A 13587-nucleotide genomic window follows, 5' to 3' on the forward strand; every position below is an offset into this window, starting at 1 on the left:
AATAGGGGGTCATTGTATAATATCCTGTTCATTCCTCCCTTCTTCTGACATCAAAGGATAGGAGCTTGAAAGCAAGAAACAGGGAGCACAGCTTCTGTCAGGATCTAGGATATTTTATTTGCTTCTGTTTCCCTTCTTGTGGTAGTTGAGACCCACTCTGCCAAAGCAGAGGTTGAGGTACTGGCCCTTTGGTGCACCTGTACATGTGCACGTGCTTGTGTCCATGCATGTGCGTGTGTGTGTGTGTGTGTGTGTGCTTCCATGCACACAAAATCCATCTATAGTGCTGCTGCTTTGCATTGGAAGGCCAAATTCCCCCATCCTTGGCCCATTTTATATGTAAGTTCCAAATCTGCATGTTTAACTTTCTTCCTGCCAGTTATTTGTGCACTATGTTCTCTGTTTATTGATCTAAACCCATTTACTTTTTCCTAGTCTAAAATTACAAAGTACGTGAAAGATTCTTTGCTCACCTCATGAAATGTATTGTTCTAGACTTAATTCCTCTAGATCACATTCTTTGTACATCTCACAGAGTTTTACTGCGTTACACATTTTTGTGTAATTCCTAATGATCACACTATTTTGAATTGTTAATTTAAAATGTTACACCTTCATCGTACTTTCTACAAATGTATTTGCAATTTTTTTTTATTTTTGAGCTTTTCTCCCTGGACCTCTGCTGAAAATGGGCTCTTGCCCAGCCAGAATTTCTTGGTAACCAAATATCAAATTAAATAAATGCTGCTAATGCTATCCCACCTGTCATTTACTATGTGGTACTCATGCAGCAGGCTCAACTACCTCCCTTCTCAAGGATAGGTATGCCAACCATGGGTGGTCACTTTGTCTTTTCCTAATCCAGGCCTCCAGCACTCAGGTTCTAGTTGAACCAAGGTCACTGGAGCTGCACTCAGGGCTCCACCCTTCTACACCAGGATCAGGCCTCTGAAGTGTCCAAAGTGTGCATTGAGTTATAGTGTACTGTTTGTGTAGGTGCTAATAATGTTTGCACTGCTTGTGCAGGTGCTAAACAGCAGCTGCACTGTTTGTACGGGCGCTAAACAGCAGCTGCACTGTTTGTGCGGTCGCTAAACAGCAGCTGCCCTGTTTGTGCGGGCGCTGAACAGCAGCTGCCCTGTTTGTGCGGGAGCTGAACAGCAGCTGCCCTGTTTGTGCGGGCGCTGAACAGCAGCTGCCCTGTTTGTGCGGGCGCTGAACAGCAGCTGCCCTGTTTGTGCGGGCGCTGAACAGCAGCTGCCCTGTTTGTGCGGGCGCTGAACAGCAGCTGCCCTGTTTGTGCGGGCGCTGAACAGCAGCTGCCCTGTTTGTGCGGGCGCTGAACAGCAGCTGCCCTGTTTGTGCGGGCGCTGAACAGCAGCTGCCCTGTTTGTGCGGGCGCTGAACAGCAGCTGCCCTGTTTGTGCGGGCTGAACAGCAGCTGCCCTGTTTGTGCGGGCGCTGAACAGCAGCTGCCCTGTTTGTGCGGGCGCTGAACAGCAGTTGCCCTGTTTGTGCGGGTGCTAAACAGCAGCTGCCCTGTTTGTGTGGGTGCTAAACATCAGCTGCACTGTTTGCGAAGGTGCTAAACAATAACAGCCCTGTTTGTGTTGGTGCTGAACAGTAGCTGCAGTGTTTGTGTAGGTGCTACACAATAAATGCGCTGTATTGAGTGTGCAAAAACAGCAGACTAAGGTTGTGTGCATCAGTTTGTGTTGCAAAGTCTTGGGGAAACAAAAGTTGTAGATGCCAAAGGCATAACATCCACAAAATAAGCACTCTTGCTAATTTTGTGAGCGTGTTATTACTAAGGGGAACTCCTAGTCTGATGAAAATAATTTGCACCACAATCAGCTTTGGCTGAAAGTTAAACACTTTGCAGTTTTAGCCATATCACCAATGTGCAGCAGTTTTGGAGGCATACATGGAAAGTGGGAAATTAAACTCAAAGGAATTTTTGTATCTGATTTTGTATTGTCTAGCTATGCTACACATTGTTTCACTCATTCTGTAGAACCCTTTACTAGTTAATGTATTACACACACACACAAAGCAGTTCTCCCAACTGGTAGGTACAGTACTGTAATGCTATGACTCAGAAGTTATAACCTGCACCTCAAGGACACTTGAAAGGTTGCCCACATTGTATATGTTTAGCACTTCACTTTATGTACAATTTCTTCTATCTGCAGGTTTGCACTGAAAAAGGTAGGCTTTCTTCCAAACCTTTGCAGAATTTCTGCTCAGATTTGCAAAAAAAAATGTATTGCTTTAAATATCTTTGGACCAGGGTGTTTATAGTAGTGGATCTTCCTGGAAAATTTCACAAAAAAGAGCCTTTGAGCGTGACATTTAAAAGTAGAATGATGCATTTCCATGAGTAAATGAATGCAATGGTAAAAAAACAAAGCAACAGGAAGTAATGTCCCAGTGGCACAGGGGATAATCACTTGCTGAGCTTCAGGTGACTTTTTGTTTAATTAGCAACACAGGTGCTGGTGAGATGGCCGGGAGAGTCAGTGGCTGATATTTGTGTGTGTGTCTTGCAGGTAGAAAGACAACCTAATCGCACTGCAGTAAAGCACCACTATGGATATCCAAATGAACTGAACACATTTTTAAATCACAAAATGGATAGTGTACTAAACAGTGACTTTTATTGAAATTTCCCCAGCATCTCAGCCATATCCCTTCTAGGGGAATCTAACAACAAACAATGTTCTCCTCCTTTACATATACAATCAATTAATACCATTCCTGAATTAAAGAAACGGTACATACCAAAATACTCACAACAAACATGGACTTTTATGCTTATTGTATTTACTCTAAGCAAACAATATAAACTTTGAATTCATGAAGTTAAACTAAACAAAATTAAATGTTTCCAATTAATTTAATTATTTAGTCCATGGGGTGACATGGTATATCATCTCCTAAGCATTTTGGTCTCGAGTTGGTGTAAGGCAAGGACAATATTTGCCCCTAGATAAAACACTTCTACTCAATATCACAAAATGAAAAACATTAGTTTTACCACCATGTTGTTGTAAGGCATGCATTGCTGTACTTGCACCAGGAAGATGTTTTTGTATTCTGACCTTGCCTGCCCTTTTAGTTTCACCTATATACCATTTTGTCTCAACACAACTGCATTTTATGGCATAAACTACTCTATTTGATCATTATAATAATGAATATGTGTGTGTTTTACCATTTATAGTAAATGTACTGACATTAAATACACATTTGTAAACATTACATTTAACATGCTTAAACGCACATAGTCCTGAACTCACAATGTGATGTGTTACAGCTTTAAAAGATAAAAGCCCTCTAATATTCAACCTTCTTTTGTATGGGAAAGTGGGGGCTCCTGCTAAAACGTCACCTTTGTGATCTTGCTGGACTCTGTACTGCATAAGTGATGTATAACTCAGTCAGGAAGCTGCATATTTGTACAACTGAGTATGCATCTACTCTGGGTGGAAAGGGGTTAGGGCCCCACTGCCCTGCTGCTGCTGTATGATGCTGCACCGATGTCCTTGATCTCCTCACCAGATGAGAATTTGGGTCAGGCTGAGACCAGGATAGGCGAAGGCAGGTCAGGCAGACCTGTTAAATGAGAGAGGTTGGAGGCAGCTGCAGAGATGAAAAAGAAAAAATAAAGCAACAGACCACGCAAAGTGCAATTTGGAGTCACTTGTACATAGTGCACATTCACAAGCTTGCATACATATGTAAAGGCTTTATCAAAATTTAGTAAAATTGCTTAATAAAGTGTGGTATAGACACGTCAAAGCAAATGTTCATTTGTTTTTCCTCATGAAAGCAGTACTGTTCACTTGGCATCATACAGCTGAATCTTGCTAATTGGAATCCATTTTGTTGTTCTTATTTTTGTAGGGTGATCCTGGTCCCCCTGGTCCTCCTGGAGTCCCAGGCACTGTAGGTCTGCAGGTAAGCACTTAGCCTTGTAATTTTAAGCAGTCATAAATATGGCATAGGAATTTCTTGTAACAGGAGCAGTTTTAAATAGTGGTGCATACTAGTTGTTATATTCTGTATTTTCTTAAGCTAAGTCTTAGTGATTAATGTTTTAAACTTAATAGTTAATTTAGTGATTTACTTCCGTTTGATGTTTATTTCTATACTGTCTGCCTGAGATTATTAGGGAAAGTGTGTAACACAAAACTGAATTATCTTGATTTTTTTTAATTATCTTTTTGTGAATCCTGCCCTGCTATTCCTCATGCATTTGATTAATGAATTACTATGCTAGACAAAGAAACCTCAGTATGTGAATTGCCTTGTTTTCTCTTGCTGGTGGACTAAGCCATTGCTTGTTTTTGTAACCAGCCTGATTACTTGTAGTTCTCACAAACAGTCTAACTTTGTATTGGTGTCGGTAAGGAAGGAATGGGGATCTTAGACTGCTGATGTACCTTTTTACTGTCTGTAGTGATGGAACTTAATTTTTTTTTTTTGCAGGGACCACGAGGTTTGCGAGGTCTTATTGGTGCTCAAGGACCAGTTGGAGACCGAGTAAGTAAAGAGAGTATGAGAGTTTGTTTTTACCCAATTAGCAAACTAAAATCATTTTATTTGTTCTGTTCCATGATCTAAGTGACAGGGTTCTAGCATTTTGGAAGTTCCAGTTCTTGTACCATGCCTGATATGTGCTGTGTGTGTGTGTGTGTGTGTGTGTGTGTGTGTGTGTGTGTGTGTATATGTATATATGTATATATATATATATATATATATATATATATATATATATATATATATATATATGGATCTAGGACGTTTGCTCAAATGAGCAAACGTCAGAATCCATAATAACTGAACACACTTTAACAAAAGTGCTTTTGTTAAAGCGTGTTACAAAAAAAAATAAAACGTTACATTTACATTTTAGCAGGGGGTCTGTGCCCCCCCCCACACCCCCTTCTTTAATAGTCTCCCTCCGAGACCGAACTACAGTGGGGAAAAGGGAAATTTCCCTTACCCGCACCATAGTACCACCTCGGCAGCAGGCATACTTACGTGAAAATGCTTCTTCGGTGAAAAGCACTTTCGCGTAAGTATGCCCTGCCATTTGGGTTTTGGTCGTTTGCTCATTCGAGCAAACATTAGGAACCCATATATACATATATATATATATATATGTGTGTGTGTGTGTGTGTGTGTGTGTGTATATATATATATATATATATAAATAGATATATAATGTGACAATTCATTAAACTAAACAAATAGGAATTTGTTTTGAAAATGTCAACACTGATAGTGTATCATCACAAAAAAAAAAATCACTGACTGCACCTTCTATTGAAAAACTAAACCAAACAAGTATATTTGCAGAGAGAACAAGTCCCATAAACCTACATTCACCTATGCAGGGGCTGTACTGTCCCCACCTCCGTAGCTGAGCACATACTAAATACAAGTCTGACAACAGTGGGGAAAAGAAGAAACGTCCTTAAACCCACTGTCCACCAATCCTCTAAGGCATTGAACCTGTATTCGCTCACTGCCAAACTCGCATGCAAACACACACGCATTTTAGCAGAATCTGTCTCACACACACACACATATCAGAACAAAACAATGTAAGTGAAAGAGAGGACGTGGTCTGTACCTTTTATTTACGTGGCTAGTGAATGGTGCTCACAGTAGTTTTGCTACGATCACATCACAGTGGCGTAAGGGAATTTGTCATTTCCCCACTCTTGTGCAGTCTGGGACTTTGTGTATTTATAGTTGTGGGGGTAGCAGGGGACAGTGTATTATAGCTGTAGGAGTAAGGGGGTTAAGAGGATCGGCTTCTTTTGTGTCTGTCATACATGCTTTTTGTAAATACTATGGCCCTGGACTGGTCAGTGACTGTAATGGGCCCATCAGTCTGGTCACCATTCGAAAAGTCAGGACTTGCTAGAGCAAGCCCCCAAACAGAGTCTGAATGGCCAAAAAATAGACTTATATTTACTTAGTCCAAGATGGCCATTTCTTGGAATATTCTCTTTTCTCCAAGATATGACATCTCAGAGTTGGTATATATGAGTTTGATGTGGGGGGCTTGCCCCCCCCCCACACATCAAAAAGTGCACAGGGGCTATCTTTCAGATTTGCTCTTTTTCTGGGTCATTGGTCACCCCCCCCCCCAGTTTGTTGGCACCTGGCAAGGGCAAGTCATGCTTAGTCAACCTAGTGGGTTTTTAAAAATGTCACCAAAGCAATGGATTAAGGCAAAATAGTATGCATCGCATACCTCGACCTGGCAAAAGCTTTTGAAGCAATTCCCAATTCAGGCATAGTAGAAAGTTAAATAAACTGGAAGTAAACTCTTATGTCACCTGCTGGATTTCCAACTGACTCACAGATAGGTTGCAGATAATCAAAATAGGGGACGTTACCTCCGCAAAGAGACCAATCACCAGTGGAGTCCTCCAGGACTCTGTGCTGGGACCTCTCCTGTTTGGCATCCACTTTTCTGAAGTAAAAGCCAATACCAAAGGGCTGTGTCTGACTAAGTTTGCGATGACTGCAAGCTAGGCGCAGTCACTGAAACCCCAAATGACTTGGCTATCCTGCAGGAACATTTGTCTCAAATAAATAACTGGTGCCAAAATCATGGAATGAAACCAAATGCCTAAAAAATGCATTATTGTATTCTTTGAGAAGTGATCTACCCCAGGGAACTACCACACTGACAGAATGCCCTCAAGAGTTGACACCCAGTCCCAGACTTGGGATCTTATGTGGATAGTGATCTTACTTCTGACCAACATGTGCCTACTCTTGTTAAAAAAATCCTGTCAGTTGAATAGATTATAAACAAAGGAATTGTGTCTAGATCTAGGGATGTCATTGTCCCTCTTTACTCAGCTCTCATTAGGCCAATCACTGAATATAACGCCCCCATTTGGCATGCATCTGTCCACACATGAAACAATTGGAATGCCCACAGAGACAATGTACTAAAAGGATACAAGGGCTAAACAACAGGTCCTACATGTACCTACTCAAAACCTGTCACTATACTCTGAATCCTACAGACTACTAAGAGGTGACCTGTGTCTGGCACAGAAGGCATTCTGCATCCCATTACTAATGGATTTACTGCACATCAGCAAGTCAGATGTCATCAGAAATACTCAGTCTAAGGATCTAAAATTCTTCTCCATCATCAAGAGAATGGTATGGAGGGACAGGTATATCTTGCAGACCATACCATTGCTGTGAAACAGACTCCCCATCCAAATAAAACAAAGTTCATCCCTGTCTATTTTCAAATTAAATTTAGATCTATGGATGGGAAACAGAAAATTTACTCCAGGACTGCCCCCTATACTACTAATGGACAGAGGCAGCTCCTACATGTTTATTCCAGGTATGGGTCCCCTCAGATTAGCCGTGGTATGATCCCCGTTATCTTCATTAGTGAGTAATATATAATTATAGACCATGGAATGGGTAAGGACAGTCTATAACCAAATGGGACAGGTTATTTCAAGCAGAAAAAGGGAAAATGGCCTGCAAAGGCAACTAGCCTCGTCCTTAACTATGACCCCATGACACTGGTACAGGTTGCGTACTGGCATAATGAATGATGTTATGAGCTGGACGCAACCTTTCTTATACACATGTAGTTCTTTAAAGGCAGGTGCATATAGGAATCTTTTCCCTCCTCGAAATCTCAGTAATGAAACTTGGAGAATAGTTTTTCATGGCTTGTGATTTACCAATTTACATGCATCTGAGTCATGGACTGGTTAACTGCTAGAGCAGTTTTACTTATTGACTTGTAGCTACAGCCAGTTGACACTTGGCTACCAGTAGGCTAACTGGTAAATTTGGTACCTCATGAAGCATGGATAAAAATATACAGATGTGGTACAAAGCAAAATCTTCTTTTGGACTAAATGCATTTGATCTGCTTTTGAAAAATGATGACCATCACAGAGATGATGTCTGAAGGAACAACTGTATTGTATCCTGTACTGGGAAATAAAACATAGCACGTTACTAAAGCTAAAGGTTGCATTTGCCTGTTAAATGTGTCAGTATAACTTTTATTGTTTTTAGACTTTGTTATATCATTTTTGTAAAAATGTTTCATTGTTACAGGCATAGGCCGATTCACATGTAATTTAGAATGTAAAATCTAATTTTTGGTGGAAAAAAGTATAGTTTGCCACAAATGTGGAAATAGCATTTCAAAATTCTTGCATAAAATGAAGACACTTTGATTTTGTTTTGTTTTCTAAGAAAAGGTTGGGCTTCATTGTAAAAGACGTACTATCAGGGTTAGTAATGCCTGTGAACAAAGCAGTGTTGCACTGAAATAACTTGCTTACTGGTGGGCAAGTCTTCTAGACTTTATCCCATTTGAAACTGCCAGAATTATAAAACTGTCTTACCAAATTAAGCATGCATTTTAACAACTATAAATCCAGAATTTCAGCACTCATAATGTAGAAAGTGAAAAAAAAAACATCTTTTGTGTGGAAAATGCAAGTTAACCTAATCTGAAAAATAGCTGTCAAATTTATTATGTGATCCAAAGAAATTGTTATGCTTTTACTTTCAGGTTAGTGTTTTACAAATATGAAAAGTTGCAAGATGGAATGCAAGCTAAGATCTTTGGTGTTTTTCCTTATTTTTACACCACATTTTCAGCACATATGACTCCCCTCCATAAATGGAGTAAATGCAGAAATTCTGTTGGAAAGCTATGTTCTTTTTTTTACATTACCTATCCGGGCACAACTAACTGTTCAATAGCACTGTGTTAGTTCACAAGGCAAGGTCTCATAAATGCCACATCAGCAAAGTGGTTTCAAAATACTGAAGATACTAAAAAAACAAGAAAAAGTTTGCCATGGTAAGCACTGCTATATAAAGCTTAAATGCGCAAGTTTGACATTTAATGGTAATTTTCATATGAACTTTCAGAATACCTCTCCTAGGGCCTTCTATGATAAATTATGGCACAGTGAGTTTGCAGTCCCATCGTGAGAGGAGATTTCACAATCTCTGTGCAAAATCATATTAAGAACAGAGCTGCACATGGCCTAGTTCATGAAAAGGTTTCCTTACATGAAATGTTGACCATCTGATCTAAAGATCCAGACAAGTGTAGTACCTCAGGGTTCAGTCCTGGGACCTCTCTTGTTTGGCATCTACTTCTCTGAAGTACAGGCCAACTCTAAGGGACTCTGGCTAACAAAGTTTGCAGATGACTGCAAACTGGCAGCCATTATTAAATCCCCAAATGATGTTGATACTCTGCAAAAGGGCCTTACAGAAACAGATGCTTGGTGCCACAGCCATGGGCTCAAGCTCAATGCCAAGAAATATATAGTTATCGCCTTTGGGAAAAAACATGTACCCATGAATTACCACATAGGTGGCAGTACACTAAACACCGAAAGTGTGATAAGAGACTTAGGGACACAGGTGGACAGTGGTCTCACCTTCAATAACCACATCGCCACAACAGTCAGGAAATCCTTCTATGTGGCACACCTCATCACTAAGGGCTTTTCATCCAGAAAAAAGGAGGTCATTGTCCCACTGTACTCATCCCTCATTAGACCCATTATAGAATACAACACCCCATTTGGTATGTACCTCTCAAGACATCTGCAACAACTGGAAGGGCCGCAGAAATACCTCACTAAAAGAATCACAGGCCTAAAGCAGATGCCCTATGCTGACTGCCTTAAAAAACTCCAGCTATAGTCTGTCGCATATCATCTACTCCGAGGCAATCTCTGCTTAACATACAAGGCCATGTCAAACCCAGAGCTGTTGGACATGCTACACTTAAAGAAATCCCAATCCCTCAGAGCCACATGCTCCAGGGATCTAAACCTTGTCATTACAATAAACAAAACATGCTGGAGGGATAGGTTCCTGACCCAGAGACTCCCCAGATCTGGAATAGACTGCCCATACATGTCAAGCAGAGCACCTCTTTGGCCATCTTCAAAAGGAACCTTGATGACTGGATGGGAGAAAGGAAATTCACCCCAGGGATCACGTCAGTCACCCTGCTAGACAGGGGTCCAGGGAAGTAAATAGTGTGGAGAGAAATAGCCAGGGAATTGTTATGGCTAGGCTTGTATAGGCCCTAGGGCCGATAGCCTAGTACCAACCTATGGACCTATAAAATGTTAACAAATATGCCTTACGGCTTTACAAGTCCTGGAGAAAATAATGCAATGGTAAAATAGGGGTACACAATGGATAACACACCAAGATTTGTTGAAATGGGAGCAGTCAATCTTTTCTGACTTTCAACTTAATTAATCAGTTGCTAATCAGTGATATCAAAAAACTGTTGGGATAAGGATTTAATCCTAAACCCCAAAATTGCATGATCTTGGACTTGGTATATTTATAGTTGTGTAGATGTGATGTATGGGGGAACGGGACACATGCCTGTACAAAACTCCTTTTTATGAGTTTTCGATAAAACCTGACCTTATGTAATATCAACATACTTATTGTATGCTGTGCCTATGCAATGTTTTTCATTTCTTAATTTAATCACAGATCAGCAATGACCTATATTTGGTCTGTGTAAGAAGAAAGCATTTGTGAAAGGTGTGTGGTGTGATAGGTCTGCAATAAGACAAATGTGCTGCGTAAAAGAGTGGTGTGACAGGTCTGCAATAAGACAAATGTGCTGCGTAAAAGAGTGGTGTGACAGGTCTGCAATATGACAAATGTACTGTATAAAAGAGTGGTGTGACAGGTCTACAATAAGACAAATGTGCTGTGTAAAAGAGTGGTGTGACAGGTCTGCAATAAGACAAATGTGCTGTGTAAAAGATTGGTGTGACAGGTCTGCAATAAGACAAATGTGCTGTGTAAAAGAGTGGTGTGACAGGTCTGCAATAAGACAAATGTGCTGCGTAAAAGAGTGGTGTGACAGGTCTGCAATAAGACAAATGTGCTGCGTAAAAGAGTGGTGTGACAGGTCTGCAATAAGACAAATGTGCTGCGTAAAAGAGTGGTGTGACAGGTCTGCAATAAGACAAATGTGCTGCGTAAAAGAGTGGTGTGACAGGTCTGCAATAAGACAAATGTGCTGCGTAAAAGAGTGGTGTGACAGGTCTGCAATAAGACAAATGTGCTGCGTAAAAGAGTGGTGTGACAGGTCTGCAATAAGACAAATGTGCTGCGTAAAAGAGTGGTGTGACAGGTCTGCAATAAGACAAATGTGCTGCGTAAAAGAGTGGTGTGACAGGTCTGCAATAAGACAAATGTGCTGCGTAAAAAATGATAAAGAAAATAACAGGTTTCATCACTCAGGGACTTGACAGTACAGACGGGCACCTGCCACTGCAATTAAAAAGACTTAAGATTTTATTAATTTGTCTGATCATACCTCATTTCAGTGAAATACAGACCAACAAATCCAGCTAAGCACACTGTCACTTCATTAAAGTATTTATAACTTATTTTGAAGTTTTGCAACTCTGTTCTAGTTATGAGGTGCATGGGTCAAATGCTAGCTCAGTTAATGTTCATCCAATCAAGTTTCGCTGAAACAAGACGATCACATTAACAACATCCTTGTAGACACTGGGACTGGGCATCTCCCACTGACACTACAAAGGGTTTAGAGGGATTTCCTAGGGATAGATAACATTGGGTTTTTAATGCTGAGAATCCAGTTTGCATTGCAAGCATTGTACTGCAGTTAAGTAAATATGAGTGAGTAACAAATGTGCGGTGCAGTGCATTGTTAAATCTCCAGCATCAAAGTGGTATGTACCATCCTTGATTGTGTACCTTAGTAGTTTGTGTTCATAAAAATAAAAAATGTCTGTCCATTCACAGAAGATGCATTCTGCAAACCTTAGTTACCCTTCCGCTGTTAAATGGGGGGAGGGAGTTATACTGTTGCTTCAGAGAACTGGATAAGCGGTAGCTTGGGTGAAATGTCTGGATTTGTTTTATCACATTTGATGTGCTTGAAGGGACTGGTAACAGTAAATTGCTTTGATATACATTGCATTAAATCATCAAAACTGATACGATCTTTGTGCAGGATTGGAGTTAACCTTTTAGTTCCAAACTGGCTTTACAAAAACAAATAAAAATGCTCCAGGATAAGTACCCACATAGGACATTTAAGTACTGTTGATGAAGACATTTACTCCCTTGTAAAACATTAGTACTATGAGAGGTGTGTTGCTTGTAAATATTTTTAAGTACACTCAAAAAGTGAAAACTCAGTTGTGCAAGTGTTTTCAAAAAGTTATGTCCCTTGTTAGTGGGAGAAATAATATGACAACCTAATGCAATTTTTTTGGAAGCTTAAAATACTGAGTGTTTTGTTTATATGTGGACTAAGTGGATATTGAGTAATGTAGATTTTATACTGTTATGGATACATAAAAAGTAGGTTAAGCTCCATCTAAAATAATCTGAACGGGTAATGCTAATTTCCAGATAGTCTCATCTTTAGTCCAGTTAAGCTGGGGGGGGGGGATCCTTCATTTTCATGCATTAAGTTCCCGCATTAGCGTGTTACTGAGTGATGAAATCACTTTGCAATCCTGTGTTAAAATGCATGTAGGAAGTCATGCTTATTTTGCACTCAATTTTTTCTGTTTTTATTACAGGGGCTTCCTGGCTTCAGAGGACCTCCTGGACCTCCAGGCTCACCTGGGAAAGCTGTACGTATTTATGTTCTTTTTTTAATTGTACATTAGATTTGACAGCATCATTGTTATAAACTAAATACTCTGCAGTAGCACATCAGCTGATGTCAGGCGACACTTTTATAGTACAAACATGGGGATAATGGCTGTAATACACACAAATGTATTTTCTCTTTTCATTCATATGTGAAGTGCTGAAGGGATTATGTCTCGAGTATCTTCATCATAGCCCTACATATTTCATGCAAAGGAAAAAACAAGCTCTGCATTAGTTACAAATGCTAGTTTGAGTGGTATAACAGCTACCATATTTGTTCTGTTGTGTCTAATGGTCTTGAACTTAATATCATATTTGCAGTTAGAAATACCAGAAGTGTGACCCAGGGTTCATTTTAGCTAATGTGAATAAAGAGCATTGTGATTTCATTGTTGCGGTAACAAACATTTAGGTTTAGTCACTAAAGTGCTCAAGTACTGCAGAAATAAACTTGTTTAAATCATTTAAAATATATAGCATACAGAACAATCAAACCTATTATATCTGTTAACTAGTGGGATAGAAAACCTATCAATTCTGGAAACAAAGCTCTTTAACTTCAAAACAGTAGTTCTCAAGTTGCTGAGGATATAAACTAGCAAGCTTTTAAAGAAATGATTTGGAAAATGTTTCGTAGATGTGCTAGAAACACTTATTGCTGGCTTACTAAATCTACAGCACTACGCACATTGTTGGAAGTCTGGGCTGTAACTGGGTCAAAGGATGGTGACTTCTGTCTGTGACTTAATATTCCTAATATATAATGAACAAAAATATGATAATTTCCCAAGGAGTACAAGTAACGTCTTACTTTTGGCTAGCCCTGAATCTAAGGAAATTACCAGTTATTAGACTGTCACTGTCTGC

General features: G+C 39.9%; 1 protein-coding gene across 2 annotated transcripts in view; it reads left to right on the top strand.

The window, feature by feature from the left end:
• Positions 1-13587, top strand: part of COL9A3 (collagen type IX alpha 3 chain) — a 727303-nt gene that overhangs the window by 248354 nt on the left and 465362 nt on the right. For both annotated transcript variants that reach the window (XM_044090399.1, XM_044090400.1), the window contains exons 13-15: positions 3907-3960; positions 4492-4545; positions 12645-12698. In XM_044090399.1, coding sequence (XP_043946334.1) covers positions 3907-3960; positions 4492-4545; positions 12645-12698 — 162 coding nt within the window. The remainder of the gene's footprint in view (positions 1-3906; positions 3961-4491; positions 4546-12644; positions 12699-13587) is intronic.

The sequence above is a fragment of the Protopterus annectens genome, chromosome 12.part0 (assembly GCF_019279795.1).
Source record: "Protopterus annectens isolate FY-2018-M chromosome 12.part0, PAN1.0, whole genome shotgun sequence".
In the NCBI taxonomy this organism is placed as follows: Eukaryota; Metazoa; Chordata; order Ceratodontiformes; family Protopteridae; genus Protopterus; species Protopterus annectens.